Genomic DNA, 19,708 nt, shown 5'->3' with positions numbered 1-19,708 from the left:
ACCTCCCAACCCACATTTCTGACGGAGTCCCGACACCCTCTCGCAGATACTGTGCCTTCTCTCTCCCGGGCGAGATCTCGGTGGGGGGCAGCAGGTGGGGGGCGGGGGCACCGGGTCCCGCGGGGCTCCGTCTCCCATCTGCGGGATCCCCCGTGGCCCAGCCGGCCGCCAGCCGGAACCTGTCTGGGTCCCCAACTCTCCTGCCCTCCCCGCGCCGTTCCAGGGCGGAGTCTGTGGAGTTGAAACCAGGACACGGCGAGAGGAAGAGTTATATAACCGGGAGAAGCCGAGAAGGACGAGTGGAGCCCGGGACAGACAGCCCGAGAGGAGCCCGGGGAAGTGCATGAGCACGAGGAGGAGTGGGGAAGACACGCTAGGGATGGGAAGGGGGGGTGCATCAAAGAGGCATCCACGCGAAAAAGGGGCGTGGTGGCCCGCGGGAGTCACCTGGGCCGGCCGGGACTTCCCCGCAGCGCCCTCCGCGCTGCCAACAGCAGCTGAGCCCAAGCGACTGAAGCCTCGCAAAGGGGCGCTGATACCCGTTCCGTTCCCCCTGGGGAGCAACCTAAGCCAGAGCCCGGGAAGGCGCCGGCGGAGCAGAAGGGGCCGGAAACCGCAGCTCCGCCCAGCCCACCTGGGAGAGTGGGGCGCCAGCTGGGGGTCGGTGGGAAACAGGTAGCCGACCCCTCCCACGCAAGGCTGGGCAGTGGTGGTTGGAGACCCAAGAGGGACAGGCGGATCCAGACGCCTGGATCCCGAGGGTGAGGAGCGCAGCCCAGGACTAGTTTGCAAACAACATTCAAATGCGGGGAGGCGGGGGGGGGGGGGGTGCGGCGGTAGTGCTGCAAGCTGCGACTCGCCGCGCAGGCGCAGGGGCTACTAGGCGCGTGCGAGGAGGGAGGGGGGTGGGCGCGAGCGTGTGGGAGTGCACGTGCGGGTCCCGAGCAGCTTCCCCCTCCCTTCCTCCACCTCTCCCCCTCCCCTCTCCCTTTTCCTGTCGCTCTATAAAGCCTCCTCCACATTGGCTGCCAGGGCCCTGACGTCAGGGGCCTCCCGGAGCCGATTGGCCCGACACGAGAGTTCGGGAATCCGGCTCCCGAGTCTGGCTCTCCGGTTACTCCGGCAACGGGGCAAGCAACCCCCGGGAGGTCGGCGGAGCGGCGCTCCTTGTGGCGCCCGGGTCCCGCCTCCCTCCGGACGCCCGCCGAGCCCCCTTCGGCGGCAGCGCAGCTCGCGGCCTCCCCTCCGTCCTTCCCGGGCTCGTACCGTCCCGAGAACGAGGCGTCCTGCCCCCGACCTTCCCCGCAGTCGCCCCGCCCCCAGGTCACAGCCACAAGCCACAGCAGACAGGAAGCGAATCTGCGTTGCTTGGTAACCAAGCCGCGTGCCCCCTCCCCACTATTTACTCCAGCGCAGGGAGGCGGAGCGGAGTCCAGCCCCCTCCCCAGCCTCTGCCCTTCGCCTCCCGCCCACAATTTCCTGTGAGGGCCGAGATGACAGGAAGTCAGACGCCCACCTCGGCCCACCTTTCTCTCTGGCCGGCGGGGGGCTTCAGCCCCTCCGCCGCCACATCTCCCGCCCCCCCCCCCCTTGCTCCCGCGGCTCGGGCTGCGCGTCTCGCCCTCGCCATCTCGTGGCTGCGCTGGGAAGGTCCGCACGGAGCAGGGCCCGAGCCGGCGAGGGCGAGGAGCATCAGAGTGGGGTAGCAGGACCACGGATGGAGGGGCGGCGGGGTGCGTGGACACGAAGACTCCCGCGAGGAGGCTGGCTCCCGGCGCTCCTGGCGCGAGGGCTAAAGCTGAGGCGACACACCTCACCGTGGGAGGGACTGGAGGGAGACCCGAAGTGGCCCCGGACCGGAGACGCACCCCTGCCCGACCACACCCGACCTCAGAGGGCCATCACCCTGGCCTATCTGCAGACTCTGACCTTCAGTCCTGCCCTTCTGTTAGCACCGTCGCGCCCCGCCCCGACCTAGTGTTGCGGAGGGGAAATCCCGGCCCCAGGGAACTGCGAGTCCTTTCAGGCCCCTCTTGACATCCGAACCCAAGGCTTCTGCCCGCCCGCTCTTCCCCCACACCGCCCTGCATTCTGGGGAACCCTGGCGTCCTGCGCCCCGATCTTCTTTGCAGTGCCTTTGCAGGGACCGAAACGTCCACCCCCAGCTCTACAAGTCTGAGACAGGCGTCCCCCCCCCTGCGCGGAGATGGTTTCCCTCTTTCCAGACGCCCCCGCGGCCCCCCGTTACCTGGTTCTGGGTGTCCCAGGTGCTCAGGCTCCCCAAGTCTCCCAGGGGGTCGAGCGGCCCCCCCTCTCCCAGGCCGGGCTGGGGGGGCCGCTCCGCCCCGTGGCGCAGTTGGATTTTCCAACACAAACACCGCCCCCCCTGCGCCCCAGCCCCGCCCCCTTCCCTTGGTCCCGCCTCCCCTCGCGCCGAAGTCCCCCCCCTCTCGGCCCCCGCCCCTCCTCCTGCGCCGCTCGCCTCAGCGCACGTGCCGAACAGGATACCCGGTGCCGGTGCTGGGTGCAACCTACTGGGTCCGGCCCCGATCCCTGCCGGACGAACCCCATTCCATTCGGATCACGCGCGTTTCCCAAAATAAGCCCCGCCCCGCCCGCTCAAGTCCAGCCCGAGATTTAGCCACACCCGTTTAGGCCCCACAGCCCTGCCCCCTCGTTTAAGGCCACACCTCCCGCTTCCCAAGCTCCTTTCCCAGTCCAAAAGCAGTAGCTCGCAGGGGTTCGCTTCCTCTGTGAGATCCGGGCTTCCTCCCTCCCCAAACCCCCACCACCCCATTGAGAGGCTTAAGGCTTGTGGTTGCGGGTGTTTTCCTGCTCTGAGCTCCAAGACAATCCTTCCACCTTTATTAAAGGCTAGCCATCTCCAGGGCCCCATCCCGCGGCGCATTCAACCACGGCCAAGGCCAGAGTTTTAAGTCCAGCCCTGGTCCGAGGTGCATTTCAGTCTTGGCCCCTAGAGTCCCCGACCCTCCCTCAAGCGGGGAGGAAGAGGAGGCCTCCTCAGTTGTCCAGGCTCATGAGTAGAGCGGTGCCCCTCTTGATCCAGTGATCAGATGTCATGGTCCCGGACCGGAGGTCGATGCCAATGACGAAGGAGGCTCGGTCTGAGCTGCCTGCCCGGTTGGGATAGTAATAGCAGGGACAGGAGTACATGCCTGAGGGAAAGGAAGGGGATGGGGAGTCAGAGCGCCGGGGCCTCTGGGAGAGCAGGCACAGGTGTGGGGGGAGGGGCGGGGCAGAGGAGGGGTTGGGGACCAAACTCGGGCGCCATCCCACCCTTGGCGCTTCTTGCGGCTTTCTGCCGGCCTAAGTGGATGGTGGGCATGAGGCAGACGAGCTGCATGGGGTCCGCCTCCACCAGGAGTCTTCAGTCCCAGCCGGCGCCCTCCAGGTACAGGCCCCGGACCCACACGCCGTCCTGGGAAGACACGGGGAGAAGTCTGGCCCCGAGGCTGCCGGCACCCCTGGCCTCTGCCTCCCTTCTCCCTTGCCAACCAGCTTTCCCCCCTTTGCTCCCAGCGCCCTCCCACCAGACCCGCCTTTGCTCCCAGTCGGAGCACATCTGGCTCCCACCTTGGGTGGGTACACGAGGTTGCTGTCATCCACGGTGGAAACAATAAACTCCCAGGAGAGGCTGTCCACCGAAACCTGGGGATGGAAGCGAATAAGGGAGGCCCCCAGAGAGGAGCGATCGCAGGTGGCCACCCCCCCCCCCCCCCGTCACACTTAGCACGTGGCTCACGTTATTTTGCGAGCTGAGGCCTGCAGCACGGCGGTAGGAAGCCCGTGGGGAAGGTGAAGCCGGACAGCCAGAGATCGCGGGAGGCCGGGCCCGGCTGGCCCACAGCTCAAACTGCTCCACTCGCGTGGCCAAGTCCCGTGTCCACGAGGCCAGTGGCTTTTGTGGGGTACGCCTGCGGGAGGGGAGGCGGTGCGTGTGTACGCGTTCATTCGTTCACGCGTGCAAATCTTCACGTGGTGCGTCGGGGCAGATAGGAGGAGACGTGGTGTCGGCCGGGTCCCCCGTCACGGCTGGCAAAGCTGTCTCCAAAAGCCCCCTCCCGGAAAGAAGCATAGAGCGAGCGCTAGTTAACCACGCCAGCAACAGTGCTGTCCAGTTACCGTTCACGAAGCACCTACTGAGAGTCGCACGCAGCACTAGGAATCCCTGACGCGTCTCCGGAGAGGTTAGTGACTCGCCCTAAGTCCCTGAGTTAATGACCGCAAAGCCAGTCTGTGAACGGCAGAGCCAGCTCTCAGATTTGAATCTGTCTGGCTCCAAAACCCAGGCTCCCTGTTTTGCTCCTGCAAGGGAGGCTGGGGCACCGGGGCCAGAGGTCAGCTCGTTGTTGCAGGAGGATCGACAGCTAGGTCATCTTGCCTTCCCCCAGAGTGGCGGGACATGGGCGTCGAAGATGCAGTTGAAAATCTCCTCCAGGCTCGTAGACATGACGATGAGGCCCTGGATGCCTTTTTCTAGATCTGTCAGGGAAAACCTGGCAGGGTGAGGTGGGAGCTTAGAGAAGGGCCTGGCAGAGCCATCTCAGGCGGGGGCTGGGGGGCGCCTTTCCTCCCGCCCCCTCCCCACCGAGCCCCTCTCCATCTTACAGGATGGTCTCCATAAGCTTGTTGTATCTCTGGATTTCCTGCAGAAGGACCACGTTGAGGGGGGAGGGGTCCATGGCCAGCAGTTTCCGGGTTCCGGTCCCCTCATAGTCGATCATTGCAGGGATTTTCTGTTTCACATCTGCCAGCTCGAGGACCTGACCCGGCAGGGGCTCTGAGTGGGGGCCTCTCTCCTCCCTGCACCCCCCTCCCCCCGCCCCGAACCCGGCATCCACCCTGCCTACCTTCTCTTCTCGGCTCTGGCCTCCCGCCCTGGTGGGTGTAATCTGGGGTTGCAGGGACAGCAGAGTCTCAAAGAGAGTCCGCGCCTCAGTGATCTGGGAGGCCACGTCCGCGTTGGGTGCTGGCCAAAGGCCTCAGGGGGGTCCGTGGTGGGCAACATGCTGATGTACTCCTTGTAAGAGGCCAGACTCCCATCTTTGGGGATGAAGTAAGTCTCCAGTGCTGACAACCTGGCGACCCATAGCATAATTCTCACCGCGCTGTGGGCCACACTCTGGGGCTTCCGCGCCAGGCCAAGACCCTGGCCCCTCTGCAGGCGCGTGTGCCCCCTGCGTCCAGCAACCTGCACCTGCTCCCCTCCCGGCCCCACAAACCCCCCCCCCCCCCCCCCCCCCCCCCCCGCCTCCTGGCCTCCCCTCCAACGCTCCCCGCAACCCCAGTCCTGCCACCTGGTCTGCCGGGTGTCCTCTGGCCCCCTGTTCGGCGCCACCTCCCCCTCACCGGTAGAAGGGAGTTGAGAGAGTCTGGTCACAGAAATAGTCGTTGATGTAGGTGGTGAGCAGCCGCCGGTCCCAGTCATCGGTGACGTGCCCGCCGTAGTTGACGCCGGCGATGAGGTACTTGAGGGCATCCCAGGGTGTCTCCTCGTACTCCTCCAGGTAGAGACTCAGCAAGTTCTCCGACACCTGTGCGTGGTCCCAGCCCCCACCCCCACACACAGTTAGGGGAGGAACTTCCCTCGGTGGCGGGGCGGGGGGGGGGGGGGGGGGGGAGGAGCCGCAAGGCGGGAAGTGTAAGGAGAGGGGGCGCTGGGATGCCGGCCCCCTGCTAGCACAAACCTCAAAGTCAGAGTCATTGAAGCCGTAGACGATGTTCCAGCCGAGCTGCAGGAACTTTTTGCGCTCCAGCAACACGGAATGGAAGAAGCAGAGGGCAAACAGAAGCTTCTTATACTTGGCAGGTTTGGAGCAGCGGGAAAACTGCGATTCCGTCATCAGCTGGTAGAGGCGCGTCATGTTGGCCTTTAGGCCCTGGGGACAGTGTGCAAGCGCGGAAGGTGGGGTGACGTGCATCGTGCCAAGCCCTGCCTGGTAGCACCGCCACAGTTGTGGAGGCTGCTTACTGCACAAGGGCACTGGCCGAAGAGGTCAGTGAGGGCTGCAGGGCAGCCCTTGACCCGCGCGCCAGGATGTGCACTGATTCACGGACTGGGTGGGTGCCTTTCTCTAACTTGCACGCGGGCACTGTGTGGGCTACTGAGAGCTCTGCCTCCTTGTCCCCCCACTTTTGATCCTCTCAGCCATGATGTTCTCGACGGCGGGCAGGCCGGCTCGATTTGGGAATACCAGAAAACATGAGGACCTATCCGTGCAACTATTAACGGACAAAAACGTACACCATTAGGTACAGAGGTTCAGTGTAGATTAGAGGAGCCGTAGTGTATCATCGAGGAGGGGCATGCCACGTGATAGATTTATCAGGCTTCGAGAACAGGTCGGGATTTGGACTAAGTCTCACAAACGGGAAGGAGGTCACCAGGCGAGAGGAGGGCATGGGTCTCCTGGAGATGGAAAGAATTGAGGGAATAAGGGCACAAAGGGGAGAATAAGTAAGGAGATGGGTCTAACTGAAGTCAAGCTCGAGGACTCAGGTGGGGTCAGAAGGGCCGTGGTTCACAGGAGTCACGGGGCCACTTTCTGTCTCGAGTACTCCCGCAACAGGTTGAAACGGTGCTTTAAGAAGCCCCGTCTGTGAGGGACAGAATGGAGTCGGGAAAATATGTAAGCAAGAATACTGTCATTTATAACATCAAAATATGTAACGTGTCTAGGAATAAGTCCAGTAAAAATGTACAAATCTTCACAGAGAGATGACAAAACTTTATTGAAATAAAGATTACGTGGAGAGAGACGTACTATAATCATGGATTGGGAGACTCGATCTACTCAAGACGTTGATTTCCTGCAAAGTGATCCACAGGGTTTGTTTGTGGAACTTGACAAGCTAATTCCAACATTTCTGCTGGAGAATCAAAGGCCATGGCATAGCCTGAAGAAGAATGAGGTAGAGAGACTTGCCTTACCAGCTATCAAGCATTATTATGGAGCCAAACAGGAACTGAGACGGTACATACTGACCTGAATATAAACCACCTGACCAGTGAACAGAGATAAAGGGCTCAGAAACCTAGGTGTGTGTAAAGGGGAGTTAAGGCCTGGCAGGCATCGAACATCGCAAGGGTGATGGTGGGCTATTTGATGATGGTACTGGGAGAATGGGTTATCTACGTGGGGGGCTGGGGGGCAACAAAATTAGACTTCTGCCTCATTCCCACACTCACAAGGATCCGTCTCAAGTGGTTAAGACACATGAATGTGAAAGTCAGGGTATAAAACTCTTTATGTTTGTTTATTTTTGAGAGGAAGAGAGAGTGAGCGAGCAGGGGAAGGACAGAGAGAGAGGGAGACACAGAATCCGAAGCAGGCTCCAGGCTCTGAGCTCTCGGCACAGAGCCCGATGTGGGGCCCCGAACTCACAAACCGTGAGGTCACGACCTGAGCCGAGGTCGGACGCTTCACCGACGGAGCCGCCCAGGTGCCCCTATAAAACGGTTTTGAAGACAAGGGAGTGCCTTTACAACCTCGCAGTGAGCAAAGATTTCTTGAACGAGACCTAGGAGCACAAGCCATAAAGAAGAGAAGAGCTAAATTCCATTCTCATACAAATTAAGGATCTCTATTCACCAATAATAATAGTTAACAAGAGGGGGGGACAAAAGACAACCCGCAAAACACAAAGCGGACGAAGGATTAGGTTGTGGAGCATATGAGGAACCGTGAAACATAGGCAGCGTGAATCAATGTCAAGTACCCAGCGCTGAATGGAAGAAGCAAGGCGCAGATGAATGTGTGCGTTAGCCAGACGCACCTTGAGAAAGTGGCTGCAGCCGAGTGGGGAGGGCGGTGGGAATGGGAATCGTCTTTCTTACACAGGAAGATGGGCACACAGGTGTGTACTGAATTGGGACCCATGGGGGCGCCTGGGTGGCTCAGTCGGTTGAGCATCCGACTTCGGCTCAGGTCAGGATCTCATAGTTGCTGGGTTCAAGCCCCACGTGGGGCTCTGTCGGGCTCTGTGCTGACAGCTCGGAGCCTGCTTTCAGATCCTGTGTCTCCCTCTCTCTCTTCTCTCTGCCCCTCCCCCGCTCACGCTCTGTCTCTCAAAACTAAATAAAGATGTTTCAAATGTTTTTAAAATTGAACGGGATCCTTTATATCTTTGCATATATTTTAGAATTTTTTTTTTTTTTTTTGAGAGAGAGGGTGCAAACAGGTGTAGGGGAGAGGGGCGGAGGGAGGGAGAGAGAGAATCCCAAGCAGGCCCTACACTCAGCGCGGAGCCTGATGCGGGGCTTGATCCCTTGACTCTGGGATCGTGATCGGAGCTGAAATCTAGAGTCGGACGCTCAACGCACCGAGCCACCCAGGCACCCCTCTTGTATTTATATTCTTTTGTATCTGCTTAATATTTAATGAAAAGGAAAGGACTAGAAGGCAGGCAGTGATCCAACCAGAATACCACTCCCAGAATCGCACCCGAACCGGCGACTGGGGCTGTGGTCATGGGGACCTTCTACTTGTAAGACTCGAATGAGCCACCGGTCCCCTTGACTATTGGGGCTGCTTTCGTGTATCCCGATGCAAACACTGGCCTCTTTCACAGGACAACAAAATTGCAATACCTGACCTAGAACAGATCCTGTGCTGGGGGAGAATTTTAAAAAGGACATGACCGGGTCCTTTACCACAATTGGAATATATAATAGATGGGGTTCAAACGCTCTACCCGTTATTGAGGTTGGGCAGCTGTGCTGTAGTGTGTATTGAAAAAAAAATAAAAATCCTTCTCGGATTGAGCCCTTTATGCCAAAATACACAAGTATTAGTGGGAAAAGACCATGATGTCTTTCCCAGTTTACTCTCGGCGTTCGGAGAAAGCATGTGTGCGTGGAGACGCGGAGAGAGATCAAATGATAAGGCCGGTGAGGCCAAATGTTAACAATGGAAGAGTCTGGGTAACGAGTCACGGGTTGTGAGGCTGTGAGGACATAGTGTTTGTGTTCTTCTTCTTCTGTTTTTGTTTGTTGTTTGTTGTTTGTTTGTTTGTTTGAAGTAGGCTCCAGGCCCAATGTGGGGCTTGAACTCAACACCCTGAGATCAAGGGTCCCCACTCTCTGCCAACGGAGCCAGCCAGGAACCCTAGAGTAATCTTGTCTTACAACTCTTGCGTACGTTTCCAATGATTTCCAAGTAAAACATTTAAAAATAGTGCCCTCTTCGCCACCGAGAGAAATCCTGTTGCAAACAAGTATGCCGTGAATGTTCGGCCTTCCCTGAAGGTCTGGCTCACGCCCAGAGGTTCTGCAGACCCCCGGGTGGTGAGGACAAATCTCCCCTGGGTGGAGCCAGGGCGAGCCTCCCCTCCCCCCCTCCCCACCCCCCACCCCCCACCCCCGCAGACCATCCCCCCTCCTCCCAGGCCGCCCCCAGATTCCAGGTGGCCTCCACCTTCTTATGCGGCCAGAGTGGCACCTGCCTCCGCTCTGACACACCTGTGCCCCTCGCGGGGCGCTCGGCCAACAGAGGGCCTCTAGCCACCAAGGCATACACCTTTCTTGGAAGCAAAAGAGGTTCTTCGAAAAACGGAGGCGCCGCTAACAGAACTGGGCCGAGGAGATCATCTGCGGTGGCGGGCTGGCCACTTGCTCCGAGAGTACGGGATTTATGGTTCTGGCGTGCCAGGAGGAAACGCCTCGTTGCCAGATGGAATTCAGACCCGGAGTGCGTTTGCTTCCCGGGGCCAAGAGACAAGGACCGGGCAGGATCAGGAAGAGGACAATTTCTCCATCGAGTTTGTGAAAGGGGGAAACGGAGAATGAGCCAAGTTGGAGGTCAAGGGCCAAGCCTGGAGATACGATCAGAGGCCAAGAGGAAAGGAAACACAGGCGTGATAAGTGATGTGGCGGTGAGGACAGAGGGAGAACCCCAAGCGCGTGTCAGGGAAAGGGTGGGGGGACAGTTCACTGTGTCAACTGCCCCAAGGCAGGCGAGGAGGATTTACATGATGAAAGACGTGTGTCCAGACTTACTGGTTGAGTACCTATTACGTACAGGTGCTAGTCACAAGGTGAGCAAGACAGAGAGAGACAGAGAGAGAGAGAGAGAGAGAGAGAGAGAAAACATGTGTCCTCTGGCCTCGCGGAGTTTCCAGTCTAGAGAAGACAGCAGGCACTCGTCAGAACCAACTCACACGGTAAAAGGACCAGCAGGAAGGTTCTATGAGAGTGTTTCACTGGATGCTGAGCTCAACGAGGAGGGCCGAGGCCCGAAGGGGCGAAGGAGGGGGCGGCGGGGTGGGGGTGGGGGTGCCCGGCAGCTTGCGCGGAAGCCTTGGGGCAGGACGGGTGCAGAGTCTGGAGGAAGAGGAAACAAGATATTTTAAGAATTGAGGGTGGAGCGAAGAGAGGGAAGGGAGAAGGGGTAGTGGGCCCAGAGGCACAGGGTGGGGGAGGGGGGGCTCACAGGCCGGGTCAGCAAGGGTTTCCGTCTTGACCTAAAAGCACCGAAAAGCTACTCGATGTCGGCGTAAGCAGAGGCGAACGGGGGGGGGACACAGGAACGTGATCGGTGTGGCTGCATTCAGTGGTGACCTCCGGGCCGGAGAAAAACATTTCAGCAGAGCTGGAGGGATAGGGCCGGAAGCCGGGGCCACTGGGGAGAGGTGGAATGAAATGCCGGGAGGCAGGAAGGTCCTGTGGACTAGCTGTTTACTCTTCTGTGCCTCAGTTTCCTCTCTGTCAATGGGGCGACGGTACCTACCTGACAGGGTGTGTGTGTTCTAAACGAATTGGCAAAGGGACGATGCCGGGCACGGGTAAGCGCTAGCGGTGTTAGAGACTGGCGCTCTGTGCTAAGAGCCTGGCGCTCGGAGGGAAGAGGCGAGGGGCTCTCGAGAGGGGAGCAGAGCCCGACTGCCAGGCGGCTGTCAAGGCTGGGCCTCCCGCTGGCGCCGGCCGCAAGAGAGCCGTACCTTTGGCGCTTCCGTGGTCATCTTGATGCCGGCCTGCAGGACGGAGATGGGAAGCCCGGGTGGGGCTGCAGCTGAGCCAGAGGCGGAAGGAAGGGTGAGGTTCTTCCACCTGCAGCCGCTCTACCAGCTTGTCCAGGCTGGGCATCCAAGACAGCGACAGGTGGCAGTTAGCTAGGAACACCCAGTGTCCTGCAAGGGGGCACTGGATTCAGTGGGAGCCCTTCCCCGAGCCCCGCGTGTCCCCGCGCGTCGCCCCCGATTCCGCGCGTGTCGGGGGAAGGGGGCCCGGGGCCCTGTGGAGAAGTGGGGGCTGCGGTCACGGTAGCGTGACGGAGGCCGGGGCTTCCGGGGAGTAAGACGCGCACCAGGGACGGGGGTGGGGGAGCAGGACGGGACACTGACCCTGAAGGACCCCCTCTCGCAGGAGCCGGGCGGCAATGGGGGCCTGGCCCTGGCCCAGGGACAGGGCGTGGAAACGCTGGGCCATGCCCATGTGCTCCGCCAGCTGGAGCAGGCGCGCCGGGGGTCCACACCGGGAGACAGGATGAACACCAGCGGGTGCGTGGGGTGGAATCCTCCAGAACCTGCCAGAAGCACGGGGTGTGAGAAGGCCACGTGAGGCGGGGGGGGGGGGGGGTCGGGGGAGCGGGACTGCCCAAGAGCAGAGGTTGGGGGCACCGCAGAGCGAGGCAGGAAGGACCGGGGTGGGGGGGCAAGGAGGAAACCAAGCCACCGACCAGCTTCATGTTGAGCACGGGCGGCTCCACGAAGCGGGAGCCGAGGTTGGAGACGATGAACGAGGCGACACAGAAGGCCACCCGGTCCTGGCGCAGGGAGCGCACGATCAGCATTCGCTGCATCTCATTGCAGGCGTTTTCCCACTCGCCTGGGGACGGAGAGGGCCGGGAAGCAGACGCTCGGAGGGGAGGGGACGGGACAGGGACAGGGAACGAGGGGAAGGGCCCGGCGGGGAGGGGGCACCTGGCAGCATGGCCTTCTCCGGGGTGCGCTGGTATACCACAGGTGCCAGTCACGAGGGTATTGCTCGAAGGAGTTCATGAGCCCGTGGAAGTTGGTCAGTTTGTCCAGCTCTGTGATGTTGTCCCAGTAGGCGTCGGCGAGCCAGCTCGTACACGGTTATCCATCTGGCCTCGCGATCCAGGCCGGGCAAGGAGAGAGGAGGAAGGGGACTGACGGAACCCCTCCAAAGCATTTATGATGAGGCAGCCGAGACCCTGCATCGGGCACCACGAGGAAAGGACTATGGGAGTCCCAGAGGCACTGGGCTCTGCCTGGACTGGGGAAGTCAGTTGGAGGGGGGGTGGGGGGGGCGGGGCAGGGTCTCCCGGCACCTAGCGGACACCTCTCGGTGCAAATTTGGGGAGCTGGCGCCCTCTGCTGGCTTCCTGGTGACACTGTCTCTCGCCCTAATGACCTCGCCCATGCGAAAGGCCCCTTCCCTCTTCACCCTCTTCAGCAATACTCACTGCTCACCCACTGTGTGTTCTGAGCACTGGGATGCGGCGCTGAATATAAAGGGCACATATCTCTGCCCCTGAGGGGCTTATTTTCCAACATGGGAGGGCAGACAATGAGCCAAAGACATAAACAATTAAGTTATCCAGTGCTAGGCAAAGATGGCAAGGTGCGCCAGAGTAAATGAGCTGAACAGCATACAAAAGATTGGGAGTTCTGGGGGTAGTTTGAAGTATTAACTAGGAAAGTCAAGGAGGTCTCGGGGAGGCGCAATCTGAGCCAGCGTTACAAGTTGGTGAGTGGGAGCTGCGGGTGCACCTGTGGCAGAAGGGACAGTGAATGCAGGAGCCCTGGGTGGGGGGGGGGGGGGGCGGGGCAGGCCATGGGAGGGGACACCAGGGAGGTGGGCATGCTGACAGACTGGGGGTGGGGAGCATTGGGAGGCTCTTAGTTATTGGTAACCCGGATGAGAGGAGAAGTGCCCGGGCATTGTCCAGGAGGGTGGAGACGAGGCCAGCCCAGGAAACGTGGTGTCACCGTCTGGCAGGTGTTTTTAAATTTGTTTTTTAAAGTTTATTCATTTTGAGAGAGAGGAGAGAGAGAGAGAGATGAGCAGAGGAGGGGCAGAGAGAGAGGGAGACCCAGAATCCGAGCAGGCTCCAGGCTCCAAGCTGTCAGCACAGAGCCCGATGCGAGGCTCGAACCCACGGACCGTGAGATCATGACCTGAACCGAAGTCGGACGCTTAACTGACTGAGCCACCCAGGCACCCCCGTCTGGCAGTTTTTAAGGGCCTAATGGATTTAAAGGGAGTCCATTCGGTGTGGGAGTGTTTTTCTCCAGCTAGGCCCAGGCTCTGGGCCACACAGGAACAGGAGAGTAAGATTCAGCCAGAGTGGTGGTTTCGCCAAGCAAAAGCAATACGGGACGGGGCGCTGAGGGTGCCTGCGGGGGGGAGCATGTAATGGTGACCAGGGAACCCAGGCCGGGAAAGGAGGGGCTTGAGCAGCAGTGAAAGAGGCAAGAGACCACACCTGTCAGTGGGTCACAGGTAAGAGGGGCCCCAAGTCCTCACCTGTAATGTGAGAGCCCCCCCCCGCCCCGCATTCCCCAGGGAGCCAGACACACCTGCTCCTGGCACTTTTCCTTGGCTCGCTCGCTGGAGCCTTGGGCCTGACGGTCCGGCCCGGAAGTCCTGGTCATACGTGTCCCCGTCCCCAACCTCGACGCCTCTGACCGACCTCACCACACCCCCGCGGAGAAAGAAGTTGTACTCGTCCATGTTGAGCTTGCCAGAGGTCTCCAGGATTTTGGCACACATCTGGAAACTGAATAGTAGCTTGTGGCGCTCAAAAGGGTGCGGCAGGTGTACCTGAGAGACGGGCACCCGGAGGGCGGAGGGGACAGGAAGCACAACGTGAATGGTTACTGAGGCGGGCCCTACAATCGCGGAGCCTCACGCACAAGCAGGCCTCAATCGGCATCTAGCCCAAACCTTTTGTCAACGGCCCAAACCCCCAGGGACCTAGAGAGCTCACTGGTGAAACCAGTCATTCATTTCCATTAAAACAACACGCAGCATCGAGTTTGACCCCTACTCTGTGCAGGTCCTAAAGGCAGAGTCATCTCTGAGCCCCAGCCTCTGTCCTGGAGGAAGTCAGCTGAAAGAGGGAGGACAGACAGAGAGCCCATCGATTAAGCGGTGATGTGATGGGCCCTGTACGGGGTGGCCGGGCCTCCGAGGGATGGCAGGGCAGGGGGCCCCCACTGGACAGTTTCTGAGAGGAGCCGCCCGTGCAGGCGTGGAAGAGGAGGAGCAGGGAGGACTCCCGGAGAGCCGGAGCATAAGCTAACGGGCCTTGGAGCAGCCGTGGGGAGCCGAGCAGGGACGGTCTGCAGAAAGATTCGCAAGTGAACCCGCGGGGCTCAAGGCCTGGGTGGCCGGGAGGGGGCTGTGGGTGCTGGTCAGGGGCGAGGACCCTGAAGGAAGCAGGAGGACAAAGAGTGTGGTCCCCCACCCCGCCCCCTACCGGGACCAGGCCCCGCCCCAGCCTGCTGGATGTGGATGTGGATTTCACCGAGATTCCCAGGGCTCGCGGGGCACGTGGCCACTGGAGATGCGCCGGCAGCGTGGACCCTAGCAGATACGAGCACGGCTCAAGGAGCTCGCGCTCTGTCCCCACGGGGAGCAGGGGACAGGCCGGTGGCCGTGGCGCCGGGCAGCACTGGCGCGGGAGCGTCCTGGCAGATGCGGGGGCGGTGGGGGGCTCCGGAGGCGCGGGGCGCACACCTGTACACGGCGTAGGTGTGGTACTCGTTCAGGTAGTCGATGCGGTCCTCCAGCTTGTTGCTGCGGTGGCTCTTGTCGATGCTGAGGACGAAGAGGTCGATGTAGGCGTCCAGCGAGAACTGGTACATGGGGTCGATGCGGCCCATGTCGTTGAGCACGAAGAACAGAACCGACGCCCTCTGGGCACACGGGCGGTAAGCCTATGGAGGGGCAGGGGCAGAGTCAGGGCAGGGTGGCGGCGGAGCGACCACAGGCTGGGGGGTGGGCGGGGGCAGGGTCAGGTCAGGGGCTGGGCGGGGAGGCGGCCACGGGGCTGGGGGGGTGGGCGGGGGACAGGGTCAGGGCAGGGGTAGGGGTGGAAGCGGCCACAGGGCTGGGGTGGGTTGGTGCGGGACAGGGTCAGGGCAGGGCTGCTGGGGGAGCGGCCACGGGGCTGGGGGGGTGGGTGGCGGGACAGGGTCAGGGCAGGGGTGGTGGGGAGCGGCCACGGTGCTGGGTGGGGAACAGAGTCAGGGCAGGGGTGGGGGGGGAAGCGGCCATGGTGCTGGCGGGAGTGGAATTGTGGGGGGGGGCGGTGGCCACGGGGCTGGGCGTGGAGCGAGGGGCGAGGCTCACCTCGCGGGCCAAGTCGATGTTGATCTCTGTGGTCTCGCTGGTCTCCAGCTGCTCGGATCACCCTCGGTGGCGGTCATCTTGGAGGTACGAAGGGTGTTCACCAGCTGCACGTCGTCGAGCAGGGAGCCCGTGGCCTCATTCAGCAGCCTGAAGGGAAGCGCAGGTAGGCGGGTGGGGAGGTGGGGAGTCCTCCCGCCCCAGCCCGCCCACACCCGGGATTCTGGCTGGACCGGGCGTTGGGTGGCAGCGGCGGGTGCACTCTCACCGAAGGATCTCGTCCTCCAGCTCCTTGAGCTTCTTCTTGCCGGCAGCGATGTTGATGACCAGTGAGTCCTTCTGTTCCTCCAGCTCCGGCCGCTCCTTCCGGACCACGATGCCCAGCAGCTGAGCCGCCAGGCCCTGGGAGCACGGGGACGCGCGGTGGGACTCGCGCTCTGGTGACGGCACAGCCCTGGCACCCGGTCACGCCTCCCCCCCCCCCCCCCCCCCCCCCCCCCCGCCTCATCCCCTGCCGCCCAGCGCAGGGGGCCTTTGTCTCCACCCCGCCCTCGACTCTCCGGGTGCTTCCTGCTCCTCGCTAGCTGGGTCCAGGCTGCAGCCCCCGCCCCCACCTGTTCCTTGACAGCAAAGTTGACGATGGTGGTCTTGGCCGAGGTCTCAGGGCTGTAGTGGGGGTTGGAGAGCTTGGTGGTGATGTAGAAACGGAAATTGCTGTTGTACTCCACCTCCTTGTCTGCAATGCGCATCAGCAGCCGGCCGCCTGCAGCCGGGCCAGGGTCAAGGGCAAAGGAGCCCTGGTGACCAGGTGCGGGCTGGCCCAGCCCCCAGCCCACATCCAGCTGCCCTAATGGGCCCAGCCCGGGGCTGTGTGAGCGGAGGGCCACGGTCTGAGGGCCGGCCCTCCCCCCCAACCCCTCACCTCGTGGCCCAGCTGGCTGGTCTCCAGGATTTGTCCCCCAGCCCAACCCCATAGGAAGCCTGGACCCTCACCGATTCGAGCTACAGATTTGTTGAGCACAGGGTTAAGCGTGGGGTCCAGATACTCCTGAACGTTCTGGAGCAGCACTGGATATCCAAACTGGATGGCCTTTTCTAGAATTTGAAGGTAATTGCTCATCTGCAGGTCGATAATCTGGAGGCCCTAGAGAGCAAGGGAAAGAGACGGGAGACACGCTGAGCGGCCCAAAGTAAAATCTGACTCCGGGTCGGGCCTCAGGAAGAGGCAGGCTTGGGAAGAGACGCCAGGGGCCCAAGAGCAGCCCCCGCCCTGCCCCTCCCGCCAGCCTTTACCTGGTTTCCTTCCATGTTCTTGATCCACTTCAGGGCCTGGGCCTGAGGGTCAATCATCAGTGCCCACCTGAAGGAGGGCGGTCAGTCAGAAGACAGGCTCCGCCCTTGCCCCGCCCCCGCTCCCGGCAGCCTCCTTACCTGTTGCCTCGGGTGACGATGATGCCATTCTCTGTGGAAAAGGCATCCGAGGGCAACCCTTGGATGTTCCAGTCTCGAACTTTGGTAGGATTGGACAGGAAGTTATCGAAGGTGAAGCGCGGTGAGCACGGCACCTCCAGCTCCCAGATCTGGGCGGGGAAGAGCCCCGGACGTCAGCCTGGAGGCCCGAGCCCCGCTCCCCGCTCCCCGCTCCCCGCCCCGGGGCCCCTGCCCCCCGTCCCCGGCCCCTGCCGGGTGTCTCCTCGTCCTCCCCGCAGCCCTGGTCTCGGAGCCCAAGAGCTCACGAGGACCTGAGCCCTGCCTCACCTTCCTGATCCATATCTGGGTGACGATCTCATCCCGGTAGTTGGTCAGGAAGGGGCCCATGTAGGACAGGAAGGCGGCGGCCAGGAGACAGTCACCCACCAGGTAGCCCAGATCCTCCTCCAGGCCCTGGGTGGGGGGCGGGGGGCGGGCAGGGGGTGTAAGGAGGGCCCCGGGCACTGGGGAGCGCTGGCTCTCCCCCCCCCCCACACTGGCTCCATCAAAGAGGGGCTTTGTCCTAAACCTTTGGCCCTGAGGAGTGCAACCTGGTTCTAATCCCTTCGGAGTCGCTGTCTTTCACAGTGATCCTGTTTACATTCTGGTGATAAGGCCTAACCCTTTCCTGAAGCCAGGGGCTCCATAAAGGCGGAGACAGGATGCGGTGGGGGGGTGGGGGGGGGACTGTTCCTGTAAAGTCATCAAGTCCGTGGGTTGCAGCAAAGGCCCTGATGCTCGCCCCCCAGGCCTGTGCAAATACAGGAGCCACCTCCCAATGGCACAGACTCGCTTTCCGCTGCTCTCACCGTATAGGAGGGGGGAGAACTCCCGTCCCCCGTTCCTGGATGTCCCTGCACCCGGGGGTCCCCATGTCCCCCGAGGGTCCCTCAGCCGACAGGGGGTGGAGCTCTGGGACCTGGCGGGCAGGGGGGAGAGCCGGGCGGGGCCCCCAGAGCTCACCTTGACCGTCTCCTCCCAGCGCGCCTTCTCGCTGGCCAGCCCTGACACCAGCAAGCCCGCTCGCTCCAGCTTCGTTTCCATGTCCTCGGACTTCTTGCGGAGCTCCTCCTTCTGGGCCAGCTTCTCGTCGTACTGCTTCTTCAGCATCTCTAGCTTCTCGGCCACCTGGGAGGGACCAGAGCGAACGGCTCAAACGCCACTCTTGTGGCCGCGCTGCTCGGGGTTCCGGTGGCCCATCTGCCGTTTCGAGGCCTTGGGGCCCCCGTGGCCCGGTGTGCCGTGTGACGATGCTAACCCCTACCCCGTAGGGCCGTCGCGGACAGAAAACAAGACAAAATATGTGTGGTGACGTGAGGTCTTCTTTCCCTTCCCCTCCGCCGCTCTTTTCTTGGGCCAGGAAACTTCTTGTCGTGAAACTCAAGGCCGGGTAGGAAGACAGTCCCCTTGGAGCACAATCAGCCGCATGAGTCCCACTGGCGAGAGAGGCTCAGAGGGCACAGAAACGACTGCCACCCCCATGCCAGTGTGGCACGGCCCGAAGGCAGGACCTCGAGAGAGAAGGAAAAGTCTAGAAACTGTTGGAGAGAGGAAGAGGGACTCCATTCGGGGCAAAGGCCCAGGTGCAGGGAAGTTCACGTGCCGGCCTGGTGCCCCTGACCGGGCCTCATCTGGGCTGCGGGAAGGAGGGCACAGGGCGCAGGACACGGGCCCAACTACTGAGGTTGACCTCCAAAAGACCCTGGAAACGCAACAGACTAACTCCCCAAGAAGCTGTCTTTAAAGCAAAAGCACCCAGGGCAGCTGCGTGGCTCAGTCGGTTAAGCATCCGGGTTCGGCTCAGGTCATGAGCTCACGGTTCAGGGGTTCAAGCCCTGCATCAGGCTCTGTGCTGATGGCTCAGAGCCTGGAACCTGCTTCGGATTCTGTGTCTCCCTTGCTCTCTGCCCCTCCCCTGCTCACACTCTGTCTCTTTCTTAAGAATAAATTTTTTTTTTCAACGTTTATTTATTTTTTGGGACAGAGAGAGACAGAGCATGAACGGGGGAGGGGCAGAGAGAGAGGGAGACACAGAATCGGAAGCAGGCTCCAGGCTCCGAGCCATCAGCCCAGAGCCTGACGCGGGGCTCGAACTCACGGACCGCGAGATCGTGACCTGGCTGAAGTCGGACGCTTAACCGACTGCGCCACCCAGGCGCCCCGACGTTTATTTATTTTTGAGACAGAGAGACAGAGCATGAACGGGGGAGGGTCAGAGAGAGAGAGACACAGAATCTGAAACAGGCTCCAGGCTCCGAGCCGTCAGCCCAGAGCCCGACGCGGGGCTCGAACTCACGGACCGCGAGATCGTGACCTGGCTGAAGTCGGACGCTTAACCGACTGCGCCACCCAGGCGCCCCTCTTTCTTAACAATAAATAAACGTGGGGCGCCTGGGTGGCGCAGTCGGTTAAGCGTCCGACTTCAGCCAGGTCACGATCTCGCGGTCCGTGAGTTCGAGCCCCGCGTCGGGCTCTGGGCTGATGGCTCGGAGCCTGGAGCCTGCTTCCGATTCTGTGTCTCCCTCTCTCTCTGCGCCTCCCCCGTTCATGCTCTGTCTCTCTCTGTCCCAAAAATAAATGAACGTTGAAAAAAAAAATTTTAAAAAAAACAACAATAAATAAACGTTAAAAAAAAAGAAAAAAAAGGCAAAGTGGAGGTCCCAAATGTCACCTTCGGGTGACAGCACGCCTTCCAGGTCAAGCCTGGGTAGTGACGTTAGAAGGCATTAACATCCAGGGAAAGAAGGGGTCACTCCGAAGGGGTGAGTCAGCCGGGCCACTCAGGGACGAACCACCGGCTGGGGGTCTGGAAAGAGAGGGGCGCCCTTGCGCTGGCACAGGTGGGCTTAAACCCGCCGGAGGCCATGCTGTCCGGCGGTCTTCCCTGCGTGCCACCTGTCG

The 19,708-nt window shown here is 61.3% G+C and overlaps 1 protein-coding gene and 1 long non-coding RNA gene across 7 annotated transcripts in view; one reads left to right on the top strand and one right to left on the bottom strand.

The window, feature by feature from the left end:
• Positions 1-2,808: 2,808 nt before the first annotated feature.
• DNAH2 (dynein axonemal heavy chain 2) overlaps positions 2,809-19,708 on the bottom strand; it is a 92,476-nt gene continuing 75,576 nt past the window's right edge. The window contains 33 exon segments of the mRNA XM_032591092.1: positions 2,809-3,176; positions 3,298-3,439; positions 3,595-3,669; positions 3,748-3,800; positions 3,803-3,835; positions 3,838-3,929; positions 4,398-4,517; positions 4,630-4,784; positions 4,872-4,984; positions 4,987-5,099; positions 5,371-5,555; positions 5,709-5,900; positions 10,960-11,020; positions 11,022-11,148; positions 11,362-11,481; positions 11,484-11,519; positions 11,522-11,543; positions 11,697-11,845; positions 11,941-11,964; positions 11,967-12,109; positions 12,447-12,448; positions 13,664-13,791; positions 13,794-13,807; positions 14,726-14,925; positions 15,341-15,397; positions 15,400-15,487; positions 15,606-15,739; positions 15,952-16,100; positions 16,331-16,481; positions 16,631-16,697; positions 16,769-16,917; positions 17,096-17,221; positions 17,771-17,935. Of these exon segments, the coding sequence (XP_032446983.1) occupies positions 3,022-3,176; positions 3,298-3,439; positions 3,595-3,669; positions 3,748-3,800; positions 3,803-3,835; positions 3,838-3,929; positions 4,398-4,517; positions 4,630-4,784; positions 4,872-4,984; positions 4,987-5,099; positions 5,371-5,555; positions 5,709-5,900; positions 10,960-11,020; positions 11,022-11,148; positions 11,362-11,481; positions 11,484-11,519; positions 11,522-11,543; positions 11,697-11,845; positions 11,941-11,964; positions 11,967-12,109; positions 12,447-12,448; positions 13,664-13,791; positions 13,794-13,807; positions 14,726-14,925; positions 15,341-15,397; positions 15,400-15,487; positions 15,606-15,739; positions 15,952-16,100; positions 16,331-16,481; positions 16,631-16,697; positions 16,769-16,917; positions 17,096-17,221; positions 17,771-17,935 (3,540 nt within the window). The 3' untranslated portion in view covers positions 2,809-3,021.
• LOC115500981 lies at positions 9,610-17,872 on the top strand. 6 transcript variants are annotated; one of them, XR_003964692.1, is made up of 5 exons: positions 9,610-10,182; positions 14,043-14,919; positions 15,389-15,503; positions 15,626-16,445; positions 16,664-16,773. It is a non-coding gene; the product is annotated as an uncharacterized LOC115500981 (long non-coding RNA). The 6 variants fall into 6 exon arrangements; XR_003964690.1 differs by lacking the exon at positions 9,610-10,182 and adding an exon at positions 10,408-10,803; XR_003964694.1 differs by lacking the exon at positions 9,610-10,182 and adding an exon at positions 13,158-13,486.

Source organism: Lynx canadensis, chromosome E1 (genome assembly GCF_007474595.2).
Source record: "Lynx canadensis isolate LIC74 chromosome E1, mLynCan4.pri.v2, whole genome shotgun sequence".
In the NCBI taxonomy this organism is placed as follows: domain Eukaryota; kingdom Metazoa; phylum Chordata; class Mammalia; order Carnivora; family Felidae; genus Lynx; species Lynx canadensis.
This window is presented reverse-complemented; position numbering and strand designations above follow the sequence as displayed.